Consider the following 26,145-nt stretch of genomic DNA (forward strand, 5'->3'; position numbering starts at 1 on the left):
TTTATTCACATTTTTTCCATATCGGGAGTCATTTTCCGGTTCAGTTCAGAATTTCCAGTGTTTTCATTACTGAGGGGATCAAATGAAGTCGAAACACCGTGCTTGTCGGTCTCCATTCTGAGTGAGCTCTGTTTTTTTAATACGTAAGTCTCTTAAAGAAGTTTCTCCGAGGTAAAACATTACAGCTAGTGAGGTACCACATTTGTACATACATAATAAATGTTATCTACATCGGTGATTCTTCAATATCCCTCTACAGAAATATATCCTCACCATTTAGAAATAAACTACCCTCTTTAAGAATCAAAATCTCTCTGACCCTGCCAACATATTACTCTAAAAGAAGAAGTGGCTTCTTTGCGCTTTCTCATTTTCTCTCTGCTTTTCTCTCTCGTTTTCCTTCTGCTCTTCTCTCTCTCGTTTTCCCTCTGCTCTTCTCTCTCCCGTTTTCCCTCTGCTCTTCTCTCTCTCTCGTTTCCCTCTGCTCTTCTCTCTCCCGTTTTCCCTCTGCTCTTCTCTCTATTCCTTGATTATCAAGTACAGTTGTCAGCGAATGAAATCTAAGGAAGTCTCGTGGGTTTGTGCCATTATAAGTGTTCTTTTGTATTTCACAGCTTCGGCAAAAGCAGTCAGGTTGATCAGTGAATACTTTTAACTTATCATCAACCTATCGCCTACAACTGTTTCTCATCTCCACCATGGAAAGTTTCTTGTTCTATAGAATCGATAAGTATGGAGTCTACACAATCCTTTTTTATCAATTCTATTGAACACTAAAGTCTAATAATGTCTCCTCCATCTGTAAATGGAGATGTTTGTCTAATAAAATATACAGGATATTAGGTAACATCACTTTTCCCACCTCCTTAATTTTGTGCGCATATGCTACATATACAATTAATTTACATCACTTCCTAAATGGCAAATATTTAAACTATTCTCTGTAGCCGCTATTCATATGGGCAATAAATCCTTTCGGTTACAATTTACAGTTAGAATAACAGTCACTACTTTTGTAAATATATATCGTTTTTAAAAGCAGTCACCTTCTGTATATTCACCTCTGGCCATATAGAACGTCATATGTTCCAAGCACAGAAAGTTCTTAACATCAGACATTATATATGGCTTCAACCTGTCACAACTCAACTAAATTTTATGAGATCCTTATATTAGATACCTTGCTAAAAGCGTATCTTTTGACTTTGCAACACTCCACAGGCGACCAAGGAGACTTTGTAATCATCGCTGCGTCTGAGCAAACCTTCTGCTTCGAACTCAATCCTGCACGCATTTAGAAAGTACCCACCAGGATAAAAATACCTTCTCAAGAAATATAACATCACAATCAGCAACTCCGATGACTCCCAATGCATCAAGATTATAAGTTTTTGACGGTAGGTTGATAACAAAAAACAAGCAGTACGTTCCAAATCATATCCCCATTAGATGTTGGATTCTGTTTCGGCTGCAATCCATGCCAATATCATCGGACATCCTACTGTCTCTTCTATTCCTAAGAAACATGCCTGACTGACCTTTCCAAGTGCCGATCTATTGCCTCCATTTAAAACAATCAAGCTGATAGAAACAGTAGCAGCCAATCACTATCTTCATATTGAATCTTATCTCTTCGCTGTAATCACGGTTTACACAAAGTCAAATCTACCCGAACGCTCTTTTTACCTATGAAATTCAGGGGTTGTCCGTTCGCCCTTGAAAACGTCGTCGGGATCGCACTGCACTCATCAGTATCCCATCGCATTCAAAAGTCGGCTATAAAATTTGCATGGTGTCCGCCGATGATGACTCACCACTAATATATGCCAGGGTATTGATAAAATAAGTAGCAGCTGATTATATAACTCCATTGTAAATCTATAACTTCCTACGAAATTATAAATTAATAAAATTGTAATAAATGAATGACAAATGTATAATATATAACAAATATTATTTACTGAAATTTTTTAAATACAGCGCATTCTGTAACCTTATTTACCACATCGTCTCATAAACAATGTCCGAAGTTTTGTTTGTTATTTTAAGATATTTGAATGGCAACATCGCTCATTAGCATGAACTTGTGCATTCGCTAAAAAATGATTTATATCGCATAGATAAGCCAATGCGACGATCTTAAAGATGGCTGTGTCCTCGGATAATTTAAGCTGTATAATTCCTTAAGGGTCCAAGAAAGATAATAATGTGGCAATATGAAATAATGAAGGTGTTTGTGAGAAGAATTGCTTTAGCTCAAGAATCAGTCGAAGATGTTTTGAAAGGTTTAGGAAGAGTGATTTCAGCATAAAAGATGCTCCACGAATAGATCGTTCTGTTTAATTTAAAGAAGGTCTGCTTTTGTAGAACTTGATCGAAATAAGAAATGAAGAATTAAAGCTGAATTCCAGTCCGTCAAAAGTGCAACGACCTGGAAAAACGACCCCAAAACGACAGAAAAGAACCTTGCATCGCAATTAGACATCTGCAATTTTCTACGCTCTCATCAATGGAAACCGCCATTTTCGGACAGATTAATGCCCAGTGCTAAAAGGTGGATCTGTCATGGAATGTTAAGCAATTCAGCCAATGGGTTAAAGAAGGCAAATTGGTTAAACTGCAACCCAAAAGACGCTAACCAAGAAGAGCATTGATCAGTATTTTTTAGGACTATGTTAGTGTGATCCACTTTGATTTGATACCACTTGATGAGATTATTACAGCAGATATTTATTGTCTGCAGTTAGAACATTTAAACGCTGCTCGGAACGAAATGCGGCTTACTTTAGTGAATCGCAAAAGAGAGGCGTTCCATCATGATAATGCACAATTCAATACAACAAAGATCAGGGTGGAAAAGACTGAAAAATTCGGCAGAACTCCATCCACTCTCCCGGCTGCTCTTACTCCAACTGATTACCAGTAATTCAAACGTTTACAGAATGACTCATCTTGGTGGATTAGTTCATAAAGAGGGAATAGGTTAAACATCATTTCTGCCGGCTTCCCGGTTAAAAACACTGACGATCAACACATGTAGAAAAAGAAAAATGCAGTCGATTCTGTCCGTTAGTTTGCCTGCAGTTGTTAATCTTGAGCTGTATATGCAACTATTTATTTTATTGGCTCGGAAGCCCAGGTGAAGGGTGAAGCTAGACACAGGGGCCTAGGCCTGATGGAGTTAAAACACCTGAAGAAGTAGAAATTAGCTTCTCTAAATTCTTTTTCTACGAAAACAAAAGTATTTTATGCAAATAGTATTAGAAGGCTTAGAAATCGTTGGCATGAAGTCATCGGTAATGTTGGTAATTAGGTTAATGAATGAAATTTATAGATCTTTTCCCTTCTTTCATAATATTCGGACATTACTTATAAGGTGATCTGATAAATTAAGCTGCTCGATAGATATTTTTTTTGTGAGGAACAAAATCTACAACTTATCCATTTCTTCAAATGTTTGGAGCAAAGACGATTCCTTCATTTCAGGAAGTAAAAGGATCAGGAATCCAGAAAAGATACCCAAAATTCCATAGACAGTGAGAGGTATCCAGGAACCATATACAGTAAGTCCAAGAATCAGTGGTGAAACGAGAGAACCTACTCGAGCGAACGATGAAGACGTTCCCAGACCAATGTTCCTGAAATATATAATTGCATTTAGAAAAGGATAGACATTCATTTATGTTTACAAATGTAAACGAGGGAAAGATTTCACAATTTATATTCGTTGGAGAATGTTTCTTCTTTGTGAGAAGGGGAGGATTTTACTCGACAGTTACTCGTTCAGTTTCTTTGGAAGAGAATATGGTAAAACACGATCATGAATAGAATTGCCATTGGTTCCTGGTTCTCTACTCGAAATCAAGTAGAAGTTAAGTAGAAGTCAAGGATAGCTGATAATTAGAAACTGTATGATGTACAATTTTTTGATACTCATCTACTCATTCGGTGTACGGAGGCTCAGCATTTATAAATTTACAGGAACGCTTTCAAATTTATTGACTTTTTTTCCCAGACGTACAGTTTTAAAGAAAATGCTTATATGTTTTCAGTTCCATTGTGTGACCCACGAGGAGGTTGTCAAATCAAGGGGTAAACTGAACCACATGATATTTATTCTGAACTTGCAATTTATGAAGGGTGTAATAACAAAACAAAAAAAAATATTTCTTTTCTTCGTTAAAGCAGTTTGATAGTGGTGCATAATTATGATAAAATGTGGATGACGCAGTTGAAATTACCCGTATTAGACAATACCTTCGAAACACGGAGTAGTCGAAACAGGGGCAACTGAAGAAGGGGAATATTCCTTGTGTTGTATGTCTTCTACTCTGTTTTTTCGTTGTTTGAAAATAGTTCAAACACACATACCCTCCCACACATACAAATTTACATACATAAATACATACATACATGCATACATACATACATACATACAAACATACATACATACATACATACATACATACATACATACATGCATGCATGCATACATACATACATACATACATACATACATACATACAAGAAAGCTCCTTCAGTCGAAGCTGACCTTACTGAGACGGATGAGAGAAACGAATATTTGTGGAACTTAAAAATTAAAACAAGGAGAAGATATGTTCTGTTGTGGACGTCAGGAGCAGTGGAGGCGCAATGGCCCAGTGATTAGGGCAGCGGACTCGCGGTTGGAGGATCGCGGTTTCGATTACTAGACCGGGCGTTGTGTGTGTTTATTGAGTGAAAACACCTAAAGCTCCACGAGGCTCCGGCAGGGGTTGGTGGCGACCCCTGTTGTACTCTTTCGCTACAATTTTCTCTCATTCTTTCTTCCTGTTTCTTGTCCCCGACTTCCTACGCAACCGCTGAGCCTGGATGCGCATTCATCCATCCGTTGATGCTCTCTGTGTCGGGGGTTGACTTGCTTTCGCTTCTGCGGGTCTTACGAATAGCAAAGGACCACGTTTCGGACTTCTCCCACTACAGAGACGCGGCCTTGCGAGCTCTGGGACGAAGACCGCTTCGCTCAACAAACAAACATCAGCAGCACTCTGGGCACCGATGTGGTTCGAAAAATACAAGAGAAAGAGGACATCTTTGGAACATTGAGAAGGAGTTTTCAAATCCAGCATCGAAGATACACTTTCAGTTTCATATCTATGATTATTGGAGCAACAGAATACATACCAAACTGCTTGGAGCAAAGTATAGCAGAACTTGGAAACTAGCAGAAAGAAGCTTGCTTCCCGATCACATGGTTCGGGGTTCAGTCCCACTACGTGACACCTTGAGCAAGTGTCTTCTACCATAGCCACGGGTCAACCAAAGCTTTGTGAGTAGATTTAGTAGAGAAAAGCTGAAGGAAACCTGTTGTTTGTGTGTGTGTGTGTGTGTTTGTCCCCATCATCACTTGATAAGTTACGTTCCCGTAACTTAGCGGTTCGGCAAAAGAGTCCGATGGAATAAGTACCAGGCTTGAAAGATAAGTACTGGGGTCGATTCATTCGACTAAAAATACTTGAAGCCGGTGTTCCAGCATGGCCACAGTCTAAAGGTTGAAACAAATAAAGGATAAAAGATAAAAGTTACCTGGGACTTTAAAAATACATTCTTAAGATTTAAAAGCTGAAGGTTAACACACACACACACACACATATATATACACAAACATACATACATACATACATACATACATATATATATATATGTATGTATGTATGTATGTATATATATATATATATATATATGTATATACACACACATATACACACATATATATATGTATATATATATATATATATATATATATTATATATATATATATATAATATATATATATATATAATATATATATATATATGTGTGTGTATATATATATATATATATATATATATATATATATATATACACACATATATATATACGTACATACACATATGTGTTTGTGTGTGTTCAGTTTCTGTCTACCAAATACACTCATGAGTCTTCGGTCGGTCAGGAACTGTTGTAGAAGACACTTATCCGAAGTACCACCTGGTGGCCGGGAATCGAAACTCTTATACTGCGTCTTTGTCACACGATATTGATAATTAATTATGACACAGATATAAGTACTTAAATATTAGCCCTGAAATAGATAAAACCTAGTTCTTTCAAAAACCTACTGTTTATTAATGTAAAGTGAAGTAGAACTATTAAAACGTTGAAGTCACTGTGAATGTTTCAAAGAACTGTAAGGGGAGATAACTCTGTTCATTGTTACTGAACGTAAGGTCAATTAAAGCGATATCTGAAATCTAAGGGGACGTAACTACAGGAACCTCTCGTTCTGTAATCTAATCCCTATTCATGCTTCTCCGTTTGCAGTATATTTCGTTTTTGTTAAATTGTGGACGTGTATTTCTGTAAATGCATATGCGTATGTGTGCTTGTTTGTGTGTGTGTGTGTGTGAATAATAATATTGATGGGGAATTATACTACACATTGCCCGTTATAAGAAATATTCCGATACCACAGATAGTTGCTAATGTATAGTTGAATAGTACCGAATGTCCAAAAACGAACACCAACCTTACGACTGTAGGAAACAGTTCTGCTGACGTCAGATAAACACCGCTAAAGGATGCTGTCGCACCCAGCTTCCCGAGGACAGTCAATATCAGAGGATACCAAAAGTTACCTGAAAAAAAAAAAAAAAGAAAATGTATAATGAAAATATTTATATTTAGCCGTCTTAAGTACTACAATGAAATATGTTCCACTGCTACACTATGTATATAATGGTCGGTCGTCAGTGGCAAAGAAGATTGAAGTGGGATAGGAATAAGCGATGCGTGTGAACATAGTATAAGCATCAAATCAGTGACGGAGAGAAATTGAAACTCTTAAACCGGTGGGTCTCAAGCAGTGGCAGACTGGCTCTAAAAATATTGGTTGCCAGGAGACTGAGAGGGCGCACCCGCAACTACAAGGCAGCTCACGCGCAACTACAAGGGGACCCACCAGCAACTACAAGGGGACCCACCCGCAACTACAAGGGGGCCCACCCAAAACTACAAGGGGTCCCACCCGCAACTACAAGGGGACCCACCCACAACTACAAGGGTGTCCACCCAAAACTACAAGGGGTCCCAGCCTTAACTACAAGGGGACCCACCCACAACTACAAGGGGGCCCACCCGCAACTACAAGGGGACCCACCCACAACTACAAGGGGTCCCACCCTTAACTACAAGGGGGCTCACCCTTAACTACAAGAGGGCTCACCTGCAACTACAAGGGAGGGTGCCACCTGAAACTACAAGGGGCCCACACAGACACAGTCAGGCTGAAATAATTAATGCATTCTTCCAGGAGTGAATAAAATATTGTCAAACTTAAGGGGATGGGCCCCTTAGAAACTAACATGGGCCCCCATATATGGATTCTAATGGTGCAGAGGCCGACTGGCAACCGGGTCAGTCCACCACTGGTCTCAATTATATTTTTTGACCATGGACCCCTTTCATTGCTGTTTTACTCGGATGGATCCTCACAGCAAATCCATATTTTAAAAAATTCTATTTTATTTTTATAATTAAATGTTATTAGGGATTGTATAAAAAAAAAGCTTTAAAATATTTTGCGTATTGTAGAAGCATAACCAGTTTATTGCAGATAAATTTTAACAGCAAAATCTCATATGGACCCCGCTCTCAAGAGTCATATGAACCCCGCTCTCAAGAGTCATATGAACCCCGCTCTCAAGAGTCATATGGACCCCGCTATCAAGAGTCATATGGACCCCGCTATCAAGAGTCATATGGACCCCGCTCTCAAGAGTCATATGGACCCCGCTATCAAGAGTCATATGAACCCCACTCTCAAGAGTCATATGGACCCCGCTCTCAAGAGTCATATGGACCCCGCTATCAAGAGTCATATGGACCCCGCTCTCAAGAGTCATATGGACCCCGCTCTCAAGAGTCATATGAACCCCGCTCTCAAGAGTCATATGAACCACGATTGGGTCCCACTGACTTGAACAAAATGAACCTTTGTTATTTATGAAATTACTATCTGATATAAGTATTTTGTGCGTGAACTGGTGTGTGTGTGTGTGTGTGTGTGTGTGTGCGGGAAAGAGAGGGGGAGATGAGGATAGAGAGTGGTAGAAGGGGAGAGAGGGGAGAGAGAGATAGAGAGAAAGAGAGCGAGGAGAGCTTATGTGAACCGCATATTTTACTTTCTAATTGCTTCATCTCAAAGTTTTTCTAACTGAATATTTTATTGTTTTCACAGTGTTTACTGTTTCACAAAATTAAATTGAATTAGAAAATTGGACCAAAATGAAGAACACAATTGAAAAAAATTAATAAGAAAAAAGATAAAAAAGAAAGAAAAAAGAGAAAGAGAAAAAGAAAAAAGAAAGAAACTAAAACAATTCACCACCTTGGGTTGAAAAGTTGGGGATGCTGGGAAACCAAACACACTTGCAGCATTGCTACAGGTGATGGTGGGGCTGATGCGTTGGAACAGCCAAGTGTCCTCACTAGCCTCACCAGTTAACTCTGCCAGGCAAGTTGCCAGTGAAGACAATCTCACGGTTAGTGGTCCGATCCCACCAAACGTCTCGAATGCTACAGCATGGAAAATGTAGTTGATCGACAGATCGCAGTATTTCCGGATTTTGTTCCGCTCGGCCGCAGAAGATGTGGATCTCGCCCTGACCGCAGCATCTCTTCCCATCACACCTGGACAATCCAGATGGCTCCAAGATAGAGGGGATGTTTGCCAGGACCAAGTTACTCTTGAGTATCAGGTTCAACTCCGTATGACGATAATTCAGGCTGCAAGAAAGGCCATGGAGGCCTATGGAGTCGAGGAGCCAGCCACAACAAACGTTTTAATCTCCAAAGAGCAATGTATTGAGCGCATTTAGGATTATTTGAAGAACATATGGAATGTGTGTCGTTATTTCTTTGACAAATTTGGCGTAGATCCTCCCATTATCAAAGGTGAGCAAATGCCCTTGCACCGAAATGGAAGTAATAGACAAGTTACCTTATCATTCAGAAATCTTGATTTCTGAATGATAAGGTAACTTGTCTATTACTCCCTTTGCTCACCTTTGATAATGGATCTACGCCAGATTTGTCAAAGAAATAACGACACACATTCCATATGTTCTTCAAATAATCCTAAATGCGCTCAATACATTGCTCTTTGGAGATTAAAATGTTTGTTTGGAAATTTCAGTGATGGTTGAGAAATCGTAGAGAAATTGAAAATGAAGGTTTGTTGACTACAGTGTGGAGTAGCAGTAAATTCACGCGTATCTTACAGACTGGGGTAGTTGTTCAGCCTCAGGTTTTTATAAACTCTGGCTGGTTGCAAAGCATGTTTTCTATGGGTCCTGAAGCAGGTGTGTTGTGTGTTCGAAATGATATTGATCTTCTTAGGGTTGAAGGTTGTCAATGCCCTAAAATGTTGAAGACTCACCCGCATGAACGTCGGCTACAAATACTGTGGATAAATATTTTCCTTCTAAGCGTTGTGGAAACAAATAGAACACTTCAGGTTTTCTTCACAATCTTATCATGTTTTTCGTTGTCATGCTGATTCACAATTTGTGTCAGTCAAAGTAATAAAGAATTCCCCAGAGTTTGTGGTTTTGTACAAGTAACGGGAGTCAGTCTAATCGACTTGCCCCTTCTTTTTAAATTGCTGGTCTGGTGCATAAGCATCAGGCAACGTGTCTTGCAACATACTGTTATGGCCCATTACGTTCTGAGTTCAATCTCGCTGATGTTAGTTTTACCTTTCAGCTGTACAGGGTTGATAAAATAAAGCACCAGTAATGTACTGGGCCGCTTTAATCCACTTGTCCCCCCACCCACAAATTGTTGGCCTTGTGCCTAAATGAGAAATCGTTATTTAAAATTATCTAGGCTTCACCCTTGATTTTTTTCTAAAACCAGAATTAATTATTTAGTTTTGTATATGCTATTTATTTTTATAACATATGGTATTACTTGTAATGTTCTTTTTTTTTGTCATATATATATCTTAGGCTCGAAACCTAAAAGACTTTCTCACTTCCCCATCTGTTTGTTAGTTACACACTCGTCTTTTGCTTTTTTTTTGTAAATCCCAACTATATATATATATATATATATATATATATATATATATATATATATATATATATTATATATATATATATATATATATATATATATATATATATAATATATATATATATATATATATATATATATATATATATAATTATTATTAGATTCTCCAGCTGTTGTATCAATATGAATAGCTTACAATAACATTTCACCGGAGATAGATTAGCAAAATTTAATAAGGGGAGAGGAGGTTGGAATACAAGCGGGGTGGAGCGGGAATCTTAAAAATCAATAAGCGGGTAGGAGGAATAAAACGCGGGGGTGGTGAAAAAAATTGAAAAATTGATAAGCGGGGGAGGTGTGAGTGCAAAAAATCTGAAAAATTAATAAGTAGGATGGGGGTGGGTCCGATTATTCAAGACCCCCCCCCCAGAGTATATGCTTAAATACTTTGATATTCAACATTGAAAGAATACAAATGCAATCACAACATATTATTATTACCTGTTGGCACAAAGTTGGAGACTATGCAGTTAATTCCACCAAAGACCATCAGGAAAAAGAGTGGCTTACGATGACCAAAGTAATGGTAGAGTACAACTCCAAGAATACCAGACGGAATCTCTATTACGGAGATCATCAGGAAGTTTAAGTATTTATTTCCAGACATATCAACGGAATTTAGTGTTACTCCGTAGTAAAGCATACTGTTGACAAACCTGCATTAGAAACGGTAGAACTGAAAAATATTTCTTCATCAACGGAATTTATTTAATATATATATGTTCAATACATATAAACAGATCTATGTGATGTATGTTCAATGTAGATAGGCGCAGGAGTGGTTGTGTGGTAAGCAGCTTGCTTACCAACCACATGGTCCTGGGTTCAGTACCACTGCATGGCATCTTGGGCAAATGTCTTCTACTGTAGCTTCGGGCCGACCAAAGCCTTGTGAGTAGATTTGGTCAACGGAAACTGGAAGAAGCCCGTCGTATATGTATATATATATATATGTATATGTATATGTGCCTGTTTGTCCCCACCTCCCGACATTACTTGACAACCGATGCTGGTGTGTTTACGTCCCCGTCACTTAGCGGTTCGTCAAAAGAGACCGATAGAATAAGTTCTAGGCTTACAAAGAATAAGCTCTGGGGTCGATTTGCGCGACTAAAGGCGGTGCTCCAGCATGGCCGCAGTCAAATGACTGAAACAAGTAAACGAGTAAAAGAGTAAAAGAGTAAACCGTATTTGCTAGAATCGTTAATACTAAGATAATCTGTCATGCAATCTGTCATTGGGTTGGTGCATAATTATTGCGGGTTTTTTTTTCCCCAACAAATTTTATTCGACAAAAGCAAAAACAATATTTAACAAAAGCATGACGGTCTGGCCGTCTGCCAAGTAAATGTGAAGCAGTAATTGAAGTAGATGGTGAATATGCTCCGGAATAATCATTTAAAGATGTTTTTATTACATGTTGTTATTGTTTTTGCTGAATAAAATTTGTTCAAAATAAAAAAAGACAAAGCCGCAATAATTATGCACCAACGCAATATTATCTTTACAATAGTAAATATTATCATAAATGTTACTATGGAATATTTCAACGAATATTTACTATTTCTTAATGTAATATTGAATCCCATAAATATATTTACCAGCAAAACCAAAGGTTTATCGAAATCATCGCTCTTCGAGGTATTTTTAACAAATGAAGTGCTGTGTAGGTCTTGTCTCGAAATTTTCGGTTAGTTCCAGGATTGCTTTCTGCTTCTGCTTGAAGCATCCGAATAAGATTTATCGCACCCCTACTGTCTTTCTTATTTGTTCTTGCCATCTTCTCAAATGCTCTTTTGGCTTTTGCAAATCTCTTTTTATTAAGAAGCCATCTTGGAGATTCAGGAAGATATCTGCCGAATAAAAGCATTTATAGATAGAATAAATAATCTTGCATTGTTTTAGAAGTGGAAATTGGGAATTTATAGAATATTAAGAATATGACAATATGATTCGTTTTAGGATCAAGATACAATGAATGGCTTCGTGATATATCAGAAATGAAAGGCAGTTAATGGGAGAATTAGCAAACGGCTAGACAAAATGCCTTGTAGTATTTCGTGATGTCCTTTTAAATTTTGTGTTCAAATTTTGTTGGGATCAATTCCATCTTTCATGTTGTGGTCGCTAAACAACCCACACCGACCTTCATCTTTAATGTCTCCTCGTCTACAATTTTTTTGTTAGACTCCGTATATTTCACGAATGTTCTTTTAAGCTCTTTCCACTGCATCACAATGGCTATTTAATTCCTTCATAAAACCTCCCCCCCCCATTGATTTCTCTCCCTGTCTTACTCTTCACTCTTCCATCTCCCCTTTTTTCTCATCCACACATTAAAACTTATTTACAATAAACTATCCTAAACAACGTAGCCAAATCTTTTAGATAAATTAGGAGAGTTTTGCACGGAAAGAGTAGGACTCACATGTCTTGATAGCAACGAATATATTTAAACTTGCGAATTGTATTAAGCAAAGATGTACGTACTTGAATGCTACAACGACCAACACAACACGTGGAAGGCAGGTAGCATACTGTAGATGTTTCCAGTCACGAATTAGATATGCCACACCAGCCAGAAGTATTTCTCCAATGGCAAAAGCTCCATGAGAAATAAAATTCAAAGGCATTCGGTAATCTTGAGAGACACATTCTATTACTGCAATAAAGAAAATATATCATAGAGAATATTTCTGAAAATATTATACCTGAATATCTGTTACATGATACATGAGTATTGATTCGAATATTAATAGAAAGTTTTGTTTCTAAATTCTTACAAGAGGAAAAACCTGATGAAGGAATTGGCAGAACGTTGTTCTAAATATTTGGTAGAATGTATTAGGTTGGGGCATAATTATTGCTGCTTTTTTCAATAAATTTTATTCACCGAAAACAATAACAGCATTTAACAAAAACATCTTTAAATGATTATTCCGGAGCATATTCACCATCTACTCCAATTTCTGCTTGGCGTTTTGTTTAAATTTTTTGTTGAATAAAATTTATTGAAAAAAAAAGCCGCAATATTTACCAACCTAATAGTTACATGAATAAATATTCTGAGATGAAATCATTTCCGAGTCGATTGAATATATACCAGCTAAGTATGCAAGAAATACTACATCCAGTGCTGTGTTCAGATGCGTTTTCGCCATTTCAGAATATGGTAAATAAGTAGCATTAATGGATTACAATGCATTGCGTTGTATGTTAGAAACGATAAATTTCTTTCGGATATAACAATGAGTGGTAGCATCAGTAGACCATGACAAACTCCTTTGCAGTATTTTATTTTGGACATATTACATTCCAAACTGAGCTATTTGCCATGCTTCTGCGATCAATGAAACTATACCTATTTCTTTACTACCCACAAGGAGCTAAACACAGAGAGGACAAACAAGGACAGATACACGGATTAAGTCGATTATATCGACCCCAGTGCGTAACTGCTACTTATTTAATCGACCCCGAAAGGATGAAAGGCAAAGTTGACCTCGGCGGAATTTGAACTCAGAACGTAACAGCAGACGAAATACTGCTGAGCATTTCGCCCACCGTGTTAACGATTCTGCCAGCTCGCCGCCCTCAATCAAACTATACCTACTTACACATATGGTGCAAGTGTTCCAATACTTAAAATTATTTTTCTTTGTAGACTTGCTTCCTTAAGTGTGTTTGTTAATAAATATTCTTGCTTCCTCCTTGTTTACGTTTAAGGTGTTGCTGCTTACTTCCACTTTACGAATGGTTCATGAAACAAAAACGTATATTAGCTGAGAAGACAATTAGGACCGAGCGCCCGATACCAAGCAATTCCAATAGATAACCCTTTCGCCATCACCTGACATATACAACAATCTTGACTCTTAACACCAGGGTGTATTCAGTTACGCTTGGCACAGCTGCCAGATAACATGGTCAGCTCTATCGAGTGCTTTTGTGGAATTCAAATTGAACAATGTCCCACTCGAACCAAATCTAGATCCGACCCTTTGTATGATGCATTGCATGAAGAGGTTATCGGGTGCGTCTGCATCCCCCGGGATCAAAAATATTTGTATGGGCTACTGTCTCCGATAAGGGCCAAATTCTTTGAAAGCTCCTTGGCGAAAATACTGAATTCCAGGTTTAGCGGGTTATGGGTCTGCATTTACCAATTACACGTAATTTGTTCGTCTCTTTTGTCAATAGCTTCACCATTATCAGGATTACAAATCTGGGGACTCTTAGCCAGTAGACGAGTATAGAATGTTAAAATAGAGTTCGTAGAATTGACCGTTCGAAAGTAGAGTCCACTCTCTAAGGAAATGAAATAATTGAATTTAGCACCACCCCAGCCCGCCGATATAGGAAATGGAACCCACTGATCGCGTACAACTAGCTTCATAGAATTCTTTGATTTGATAAAGTACTGTTGGGAAAAAAGATATAAGCGATGACGTACATTTGGAATCATCAGATATCACCCGCCGTTTCCAATTCGTTAAACATCGTATCGTTCTTCGGTTGATTCCATGCAACTATATACCATTCCTACCGCAAACATTTGGACACAACTTGTCTAATCTAAATGGTTGTAGTTTTATTCCTACACGAATTCTTTGAGTTTGTTTTCGAAAGAAATGGTCGACTGTAATTCTTGCTGCTACCAATTCTGCTGTGGAATTTCTTTCAAGCCAATATTTTATGTAAGAACTATAAGGCCATCTTGCAGTCAACACCTTACTGTATCTTGTCCTGGTAGGCCCTGGAAAGATGACACGCAAATGTAAACAACAACAACAACAACAACAGCAGCAGCAACAGCAACAACAACAACAACAACAACAACAACAACAACAACACCACCAACAACAACAACAGCAGCAGCAGCAGCAGCAGCAGCAGCAACAACAACAGAAAGAAGGTAACAATAGAAATGTGAATTTCGCATACGAAGGAATTAAAAAAAAACAAGACAAAAGGAACTTACGTATGGTATATGTAACTAAAAAGGAGAAGGATTGTGCAAGTCCTTCGAGGAAGTACATAACTATCAGCATCACATAATTCGGTGAGTTTAGTTTGACAGCTCGGCAGAGCAAATAGAATATCTCTCCAAAAATGTATATTTTAAACCGGCCGAATCTGCAAAACGTAGAATTATTGGAGCTAATTATTATTTGTATTGGTAAAAAGCAGACATTTATTTTAAATTGGATCAATAGATGTGTACGCTTTGTGTACGTAAATCAATGTCGTCTTTGTGTTTGTGTGTGTGTGTGTGGGGGGGGGAGATAGTAACAAGTTACCTCATATATATGGATATCTATCTATCTATCTATCTATCTATCTATCTATCTATCTATCTATCTATCTATCTATCTATCTATCTATCTATCTATCTATCTATCTGTCTGTCTATCTATCTATCTATGTATGTATGTATGTATCTATCTATGTATCTATGTATGTATGTATGTATGTATGTATCTATCTATCTATCTATCTATCTATCTATCTATCTATCTATCTATCTATCTATCTATCTATCTATCTATCTATCCTTTCCTACTCTAGGCTTTGCCTTTCATCTAATCGACTGGACCCCCTCCTCCAAAATTTCGGGCCTTGTGCCTAGAATAGAAAAGACTATTTATATACTCGGTAAGGTGGCGATCTGGCAGAATCCATAACACATCGGACAAAACGCTTAGCAACATTTTATCCGTCTTCATGCTCAAATTCTACCGAAATTGACTTTACCCTTCATCCTTTTGGGGTTGATAAAATAAGTACCAGTTGTATACTGGGATCGATATAATCGACTTAACCACCTCTTCCCAAACTGCTGGCCTCGTGTCAAAATTAGAAATCAATATTTATACAGTCTAATTTTAACTTATTTTATAAATTGCTTTATAGGCGCAGGAGTGGCTGTGTGGTAAGTAGCTTGCTAACCAACCACATGGTTCCGGGTTCATCTTGGGCAAGTGTCTTCTGCTATAGCCCCGGGCCGACCAATGCCTTGTGAGTGGATTTGGTAGACGGAAACTGAAAGAAGCCTGTCGTACATATGTATATATATATATATATATGTATGTGTGTGTGTTTGTGTGTCTGTGTTTGTCCCCCTAGCATTGCTTGACAACCGATGCTGGTGTGTTTACGTCCCCGTCACTTAGCGGTTCGGCAAAACAGACCGATAGAATAAGTACTGGGCTTACAAAGAATAAGTCCCGGGGTCGATTTGCTCGACTAAAGGCGGTGCTCCAGCATGGCCGCAGTCAAATGACTGAAACAAGTAAAAGAGTAAAAGAGTAAAGAGAATATTTAAATCAGGGCTGTGGAGTCGAAACAAAAAACTTTGACTCCGACTCCTCTCCGTCTCCTCTACTATTGACTCCTCTGACTCTGACTCCTCTTTATGTAATTAAGTGGTTGTGTTCTATATATCTCATAAAGCATATGCATACGCTTGTACTTTGAGTAGGCCTATATGTCAATAAAGATATTGTGAGTCGGAGTCGGTATAGCTTTACCGACTCCGACTCCAGCTATCCCTTAATTGTTTGCGACTCCGACTCAACGATTTCAACTCCGACTTCACAGCCCTGGTTTAAATATCTCCCGCGAAATTTTCGTATATCTAAATTCACTTTTATTTCAAACGACATTTGTATAGGAAATTAAAATTCAGGCTTACTTGTCGGAGAATGGAGCAACTGTTAAAGCTCCAACCAGGACACCGCCGAACATTGCTGGTGCCGCAATGTTCTTCAACCATTCTCTGTCACAAACCAAGTCATACTGTAAGATAAAATAAATCATGATGTAGTCATTTGTTTTCTATCTATCTATCTATCTATCTATCTATCTATCTATCTATCTATCTATCTATCTATCTATCTATCTATCTATCTATCTATCTATCTATCTATCTATCTATCTATCTATCTATCTATCTATCTATCTATCTATCTATCTATCTATCTATATATCTATCTATCTATCTATACATTCATACATACATACGCATATATATATATATATGCATACAAACGTCTATATACATATGGACATATTTATCCATATACATATAAGCATACATATCAACATACATATGTACACACACTTATATGGATGTATGAAAGATTACGCAAAGAGCGGGTTTGGTTGCTCTCCGACATTGATCCGGCTGATTGTTACTTCCCGATAACATTGTTCTTTTTTAAAACACAAATGAAGGGTTGAACCTCTTACACCAATTACAAATTGAGGCGCTAAGCCTCTTACCAAAATCACCAAGTTCGAATCGAGGCACTAAGACCTCTTACTCTGCCTCCACGATCAAGTCTCTTGCCGCCTGCAGTCGCAAGATGGGGTCCCATAAGAGATAATATATTCATCCTTGGTAAAGGAATCCATCACCCTGTAGAAATAATTTTCCTCCATGACCTCCGCAGCCACCTGCGGAAGCTAATTCGGGCTTTCAATGCTTCCAGATTCCGACCTTCCAGATTCCGACCTTCCAGATTCCGCACAAAGATTCCGACCTTCCAGATTCCGACCTTCCAGATTCCGCACAAAGTTCTCTACGGTCCCTCCATTAAGAAAGATCACAAACTCCTCATTTATTATACTGGGAAGGGCCACAGTTTCCTCCGTTGGTTGCACAATTCCCACCGATGAGGTTTCGGGAAATGCCGGCTGTGTACTGCTAACCGCCGGCATTGTCCCATTCTTTTTCTTCTTTTTTCTTGTCTTTGATACGGGAGGGGATGGTTCCTCTGCTTTAACCGGAGGATCATCCTTCCCTCTCGCAGCTTTAGGATCCTTCGTTGAGCAACCATTGTTGCCCACCTTCTTCCTTTCCCCGTCCCCCTTTTTTCGGGGAGGTCTCTACCTCCTCAACTACCTCCATCTCTCCCTCCGGAGGAGGATGGGGGCTCTTCCACAACCAACTGTTCCAGGGCCCTACTCTGGTCCTGGGGACAGTTCTTTTTAATGTGGCTCGGTTCTAGGCACAGGTGATACTTAGGAGCGAGTGGGCATCCCTCAAGTATCACCGGGTATCTGCAACCGGCTATTTTCAAACAATATGGGAAAACCAAATTCTTGGTTGATTGGGTCCACATCGAAAAATGAGAATCCTGATGAAGGCTGGAGGGTATAATAACAAGCAAGATGAGGACAAATATCCTTCTAACGTAAATAATGTACATAATTCCTCATCTCTAAAATATAGAACTGTACTTACGTCAGATACCATATATGTTACATCCTTCGGGAAGAACTTTCGACCATAATTACACGGTTCCTTTGTAGAATTACTTGTGGGTAGGACATAAAATCCTTCTTCAGTATCCAGGTTATACACGGAACATTTCTCCTCTTTGACAGTTACATCACTTAAGAATTCATCCAAAGAAATATTTGATGGAATCATGGATTCATTGAAATTTGCAGGATAGCAAGCAAAGGCGACTTCCTCTCGTATAAACACCACCGTTAAATATGACAGGGCGTCTAGTATTAGAAAGGTTAAAACAAAAGCGGTGCATATCTTCTGAAACAAACCATATCCCCCACATTTCTTTAATATTTCCTCGGTAATTTCTGAATTTGACGAAACTAAAATTGGAAACAAAACAATCTTTATTTCAATAATTATCTCTAATTAATCACTAAAATGCAATAACTGAAGCAAGTTACAAGATTATAAATACGAATGTTTTTAGTTTTCCTTTTAAACCAAAACAATGCAAGTTATAAGAAATAATAATTTGAATATTTCTAGGTTGGGACCATTACCTCAGGAAAACTTCGAAGAAAGGATGTTGTGAGCTGACATCTGTGTTCCCGAAATATTGAAATACAAGGTAAAAATATAAACCATCGACTTATGGTTTGCATTGTTTTGCCTTTAAAATATTAAGTATACACGCGCGCACACACACATGCTCTCTCACACACACATGCTCTCTCTCTCTCACACACTAAGGTCATAGACGTATGGTCATCTGAACGGTCTCCAGAATATGAGCACTCCACAGACACGCGTACCTTTAACGTAGTTCTCGGGGATATTCAGCGTGACACAGAGAGTGACAAGGTCGGCCCTTTGAAATACAGGTACAACAGAAACAGGAAGTAAGAGTGAGAGAAAGTTGTGGTGAAAGAGTACAGTAGGGATCACCACCATCCCCTGCCGGAGCCTCGTGGAGCTTTTAGGTGTTTTCGCTCAATAAACACCCACAACGCCCGGTCTGGGAATCGAAACCGCGATCCTACGACCGCGAGTCCGCTGCCCTAACCACTGGGCCATTGCGCCTCCACATAGTTATACATCATATGTGAATATCATTTAATGCAGTGCCTTAACGTTGGCGAGTACCGCCGTGGATATTTACTCATTATTTATCACACTTTGCAAAGACAGGATGGTTTTAGTGTTAAGCCAATGATAAAGACTTTTATTTCAATGTGTAACTTTGTCAAGATTATTTTCGTTTCAATGTTCTGTACGTTTGAAACGTCAACGCATTGAGCGGGAAACTAGAAAGTATAATGAAAAAAATATAAAGGTTTGGCGCGTGTTTGTGTCTTACGGTTAAAAATACACTTTTAAACAATTGAACAGATGTGCTGCAAGACAATAACATGATATTATACAGCAGTTTACTAAATATACAGTACATTTATATATACACACACACACATATATATATACACCCCCACACACACCATACACACACACACACACACACACACACACACACATATATATATGTATGTATATATGTATATATATATATGTACATACATACATACATACATAAACATATGTGTGTGTATACATACATACATACATAAAAATACATGTGTATATACATACACACATACACATGCACATATGTATGTATATATAAATATATATATACATATATATATCTATACACATATATATATATATACATATATATATATATATATATAAACATATACGCGCACGTTCAAGCGTACATATATTTAAACAAAGCATTGGAATAAAAGCAAAATAATAATAATAATAATAATAATAATAACAATAACAATAATAATAATAATAATAAATAATAATAATAATAATAATAATAATAATAATAAAAAATAATAATAATAATAATAATAATAATAATAATAATAATAATAATAATAATAATATAATAATAATAATAAAAAATAATAATAAAAAATAATAATAATAATAATAATAATAATAATAATAATAGTAGCAATAATAATAATAATAATAATAATAATAATAATAATAATAATAATAATAATAATAATAATAATAATAATAATAATAATAAAAAAATAATAATAATAATAATAATAATAATAAATGCCCTGATGCAGTACCAGGCAGTGGCTCTCATGGCTTCTGATCTTAACTGATTGGAAGTGTTATCATGTACATTGTTTTGTCTTGGTATAAAAGATGGGCTACAGCAAATATTCTGCTCAATACCACAGATTTGCTTGTCAGTTGTTTGGCCTTAACCAGTTGAGCATGTCCCTTAGAGGCTGACGATATGTGCATCTCTGATCACGAGCAGAAGTAGTGGGCGAGCATCATGGCCATGTGTTGAGAGGGATTCTTTGGGGTTTGAATAATTCACCTCTGGAAACATAGGTGTTTCGTTCAACATCCTAAAGCAACCCTTATTCAGGGACCTTTTGAGCAGGATGGGCTACTCAACCTGAAGAAAATTCTAACTGGGCTCCACCTGCAAGGTCATGTGCTGTTTATCTTGATATGAGATCACCATGTCGCGCACATATGGTTGTGATGCATGTGCCTGGTGTACCTTTATCAGACGGGTAGTCATGATGGGTATATTGGGCTTCGTATATTTTACCCCAGTGTCACTTTGATGGCATGAACTGCTCTCTCACTCAATAATAATAATAATAATAATAATAATAATAATAATAATAATAATAATAACAATAATAATTGCCCAACCTTTGAATTCAGAAATAGTTTTCCCGTTCACATCGTTCAATTCCATCAGGTTATTCTCCATGTGACTGTAGTTGTCTGTTTTTGACAACCTCTCTAAGCCAGGCTTGTGGTTGCTTTGAGTTTATGAAAGCTTATGACATATAAGATTTCATTGCCAAATTCTAAACTTACAATGTCAAATGAATTTCAGATGCGCCAATAAAATGTAGGTACATCATGAAAGATTGAAAAGGTATGTAAGCTCTAAGCTGAAACGAAAAATATGATAATGAGATTTTCTGAAACGTAAATTTTCGGTTATCCGAATACACTCATTAACGCATGCATACATCCGCTTGTTTTTCATATGAGCACAATTTATCCCTAACTTAAGGAGTTGTGGTTGTGTCATTGAAGAGATTGCTTCCCGACCTTGTAGTGTTTGGTACCGTCCTGCTCGCTGCACGGCATCTTGCGAATGGGTTTCGTAAAGAGAAACTGAAATAAGCTTGTCGTATATACGAAAAAAACAAAAGACGAAGATATGTTGTGTACAAAACAAACAGATGTATTAGTATAACGCTCAGGAATGTATGTAAATATATGTATATATGAATATATTTGCGTATATATATATATATATATATATATATATAAATATATATATATATATATAAATATATATATATATATATATTTACACAAGTTAGGAATATATATATATATATATATATATATATATATATATATATATATTTACACAAGTTAGGAATATATCATACAAATTATACGTCTTCACATACAAACATACAAATATCTAGCATTCCCCGATCCTGGTGTTTAGTTCGACTAGATGTACTGTCAGAAAAAATCTACATACACGCACCTTCAGAATTGAGTCTGATCATATACGTGAAACCATATGTATTTCATATTTAAAGAGGATATCTATAAACCTTTTATAAGGATATGGTAATGGTAATATTAAAAAAAATTAAACTGAAGATTTAAGTGTGATAGTAAATAATATTATTAAATAATATCATTAAATCGCTTTTGTTTAATAAAGAGGTTTTTTTTCATGTGTCTACATGAAAAAAACTTTTTCATCCCTCGTATTAATTAGGTTCCCTTTCCGATTCATTATTTTATAGTTTACTTCCAGGCATAATCTACAGAATTTATTGTTAATTTTGTAAGAAGGTGCATTATGCTAAAATTTTCCATTCAATTATGAAGTTAACGTTTTTTTTGAGATGCCAAATTTTTTGGAGAGTCCAGTACTGTTCATTTTGTTTTGGTCACCGAATGTCGATTCGTGGTTCGCTATTCATAATTTGATCCAGTTTTGTGTCGATCCAATATAATGATACGTTGTTCCGTTGATTAGATCAATTGAACCGTCGTCATTGTAATCAACGGAGTGCCAGTATTTTAATAGCTTTCATGATTTTTTTTGTCCTCCCACGCGTTCTCACACATTTGGCTTCTAGTGACCCTCTTTTTTATGATAATTTCTCAATTTCTGTTGTCAACAGATGTTATATATTAAACTCATTTATTATTATAATTGGTTGTTGTATGCATAGCTAACTAAGGAAATTACCACAAGAAATACTGTGAATGAACTCAAAACATTCCAGTTCATCAGAATTAGTGTTGCGTTCTGGAGAAGAAATCACTAACTCGCTAATTAATGTTAATGAGACAAAGGGACAGAAGCTCTGAAATATTAATTTCCATCAATTGTCACATTATATCAAGTAATTTTGTGTATCTCTTTATTGTGATACGCTGTTACAAGGTCCAGGAAATAATGAGAAAATTTATGCTTCGCTGAAGATGATTACAAATACTGATAAAAAGGCTTGGGTTTTTGCCTCTTTAGCAAAATTTACATTAATCATATATTTGTTATCGAGGTATTGTTTTCACCTCTGTTAATGTAGCAGAAATTTAATTTTAATTAATTAAAATCGCGGCGTTGTCTTCTCTTTACTCAGATTAGATTATATTAAAAATTAGAAATTCAACTCGTTTTCCTCTCGCCATTACAGCTGCAATTCAATTTTTCTTTCAAAAATGACACATTAACAACTATATCTTGAATCCCATACAGCAAAATTACATTATGACGCAGTCGCAGAATGGATATGTAATGGAATATATATATATACATCCAATCTTATATAGTCACATCCCGAGTTCAAACCCTCATCTGGATTTATTTTATTTTCTCGTTGGTGTCGATGAAATACATTCCAGTCTTGTATGATGCTAAACCTTTTGTTTACCGCCACCTTCAATAAACCAGTGGACGCACATGGTGTCGATTTGAGATAGCGTATTTTCCGTCATACAAGTCGACGTAGAATATAAATTACCTATTTAGCATTCACATAAGTCTGTCAAAAGAAATGCTTATTTATTCAGATTGTTTTGAATTAATCATACATTATCTTGAATGCAGGTTATTAATTTATAATTTCTTTCATAATGAACGACCCTAATTTTTTGAAACGTAAATCGTTGAAGCTACTTCAAACAGAGATCATCAAACAATTATACAGGACACAAATATAGAGAAACCTTTTAGGATGAGAGTTCCAAACAATAGTTCCACAGGATTTATCTATAATCATACTGTTTTATAACGAATGATCGAAATCTTTTGAAAGGAAGATTATTTATAGAGGGTAATTCAGGCATATTTAACATAACAATTATACGGCATGTAGAAGCGTATGAGAAGCTCACCACGCAAATTTGAGAAAATTCAAATTCAAATGATAATAATGAGACGTGTAAATTCATGAAATATCAAGATAGTATGAAAATAATGGTCTCGGTCTCTCTGCAACTCTTTGTTTATCTCTCCCTCTCTCAGTCTCTGTCTGTCTCTGTCTGTCTGCCTGTCTCTCTCATACATACGCACACACACAACACGAATAATCACTACATGAATAAACGTATCTTGAAAGAGGACATCAACACCAATCGATGAATCACCAGTTCTTAAAATGTCACCGCGCTGACGGCGAGCTAGTCTCACATTCACAGACAACGAAATGAAGAAACCCAGTCGTTATAAGCAATTTATTACATCGTGATCCACGACCAGAGAATAGAAGTGGAGAAATTGTAAAGCCATTGTAAGAGAAATATTTTAGTTTAATGTCAAATGCAAATAAACTAGCATCCGTTGGGGTTCCGAGGTTCGCTCGCTTTCAACTAAGTGACTTTAACCGTGGCGGTTGAACAATTGTACGATGGGTGATAAGTATTAATCATTTCTCTTGAATTCTGCCAACGTTAATATAAGGCTCTGAACTTAACCCATACTAACCAATAAGGGCCTGAACCAGTTACGATTTTATTTACGGCCTCCTTGCTCATCCTTCGCTCCGAGAATACCTGAACGATTTGCCACTAATGAAATTCATAGTAGCTCTGAGCTGAATCATCAACTTTCACATTCATCTCAGAGCCTTTATTACTATTTCTCTTGTTAAAAAGTATTTGTAGAAACCTACTGAAGCTTTTAGAATGATTCAAATTCTTCAATGTTCTTCAAATCCAAATTTTAGCCGGACATTTTTGATGATGTAACACAGAAGATGAAGGGTTTTGTGGACAGAAATGCCCGAGACTGTACAGTTTTCGGCGAACCTGATAACGCTATCTACAACTTGTACCAACTTCTTTTGGTACAATCTGATAAACCCTTTACTGTTATCTTTAGCAGTCATGGATCTGAATTTATTATTTTACTTTGCTTTCTTTCTCCCCAGCTCCACTACTTCCGCTACAAGCGTACGACTCGAGAGGAGGATCCTAGTCAGCCACCAGCTATGATTGGCGTCTATTAAAACAGAGGAAAATATGTTTAGAACACAACAGGAGAGTTTGTAAAATAGGTCATTCATACCCGATGACCCGTCACCCGTATAATCGAATATAGCGTCCGCTTAAATAGGATTTCTGCTACATTTTGCAGCAGATCGTCGAGGCACGCATTGAAGCATAGAATCTCGAAGCATCCGGACCGCATGAACAGTTCGATGGTGTTGCTAAAAAAAAAACAAAAAGACACACAGGTTCATTTCAACTCATTGGATAATCGCGTCCCCATCATACTCCACCAAAAACCCTGTCGTTCTTCAGTTTCCTCGACAAGGATCATCCAGCCGGGCCCCAAAAACAGTTCCAGGATTTATTTCTGCTTCAGTGTACTCACCTTGGCTCCGACAGGAAAGCTCCGAATTAACCGCCGAAGAAAGGGTAAAGTTTCATCCTCATTGCCAACCAGTGCAGCTGCAAAATCCTTTCTGACAACATTTTGTAAATAAACAGTTAATAACCTCGCCTGCAAGCTAACGCTTTTTACTACTACTTCCTTACTATGCATTATCTACTTTGAATTTTTAATTCATTCATTGTTCGACCGTGGTCGAGATAATGGAATTTACTATGTTACGCCAGACTTCACGGTCCATCATGGCATTACGGAGGTCCTGTTGCTGGATGCCTGTATCCTTGGAGATTACATCAGGGTAGGAGAGTGTGCGCCCTCTGGTATCGCGAGCAGATGGCTTCCAGAAGAGAAGAGTAGAAATTGCCTCGTTTTCAGCTCTATAACAATGTCCAGCAAACTGGACTCTTCTACCTTTCACAAGAGATGATACAGATGGTAGGTTCCCATATATTTGTACTTTGGTTGGATGACGCTTCCACGAGAGATTTTGAGCTCTCATAAGGAGGCGAGTGTAAGTTCCATCCAACCGCCTCTCAAGCTTCTTTGATAACGTCCAGGTTTCTGAGCCATATAGTAGAATTGGTTCGACTGTGGCTTTGAAGATTTTAAGTTTGAAATCTCTACTTAGATTTGATGACCAGATCTTATGCATATCATTACAGGCTATTAATTTTTCTTTAGTCATATATGGGGCATCATGGCCTACTCTAGCAAAGAGTTATTACTGTTGGAG

The 26,145-nt window shown here is 37.2% G+C and overlaps 1 protein-coding gene across 1 annotated transcript; it reads right to left on the reverse strand.

Annotated features, from left to right (window-relative positions):
* Nucleotides 1–1,987: 1,987 nt before the first annotated feature.
* LOC115218606 (solute carrier family 22 member 15-like) lies at nt 1,988–21,288 on the reverse strand. The gene is made up of 9 exons (XM_029788507.1): nt 21,179–21,288; nt 18,425–18,798; nt 16,871–16,974; nt 15,158–15,312; nt 12,667–12,838; nt 11,778–12,029; nt 10,618–10,832; nt 6,569–6,677; nt 1,988–3,638 (listed from the first exon to the last, which is right to left on the reverse strand). The coding sequence occupies exons 1-9, from the start codon at nt 21,237–21,239 to the stop codon at nt 3,431–3,433; spliced, it is 1,650 nt and encodes a 549-aa protein (XP_029644367.1). The 5' UTR covers nt 21,240–21,288; the 3' UTR covers nt 1,988–3,430.
* Between the last annotated feature and the right edge of the window lie 4,857 nt (nt 21,289–26,145).

Source organism: Octopus sinensis, linkage group LG13, assembly GCF_006345805.1.
Source record: "Octopus sinensis linkage group LG13, ASM634580v1, whole genome shotgun sequence".
In the NCBI taxonomy this organism is placed as follows: domain Eukaryota; kingdom Metazoa; phylum Mollusca; class Cephalopoda; order Octopoda; family Octopodidae; genus Octopus; species Octopus sinensis.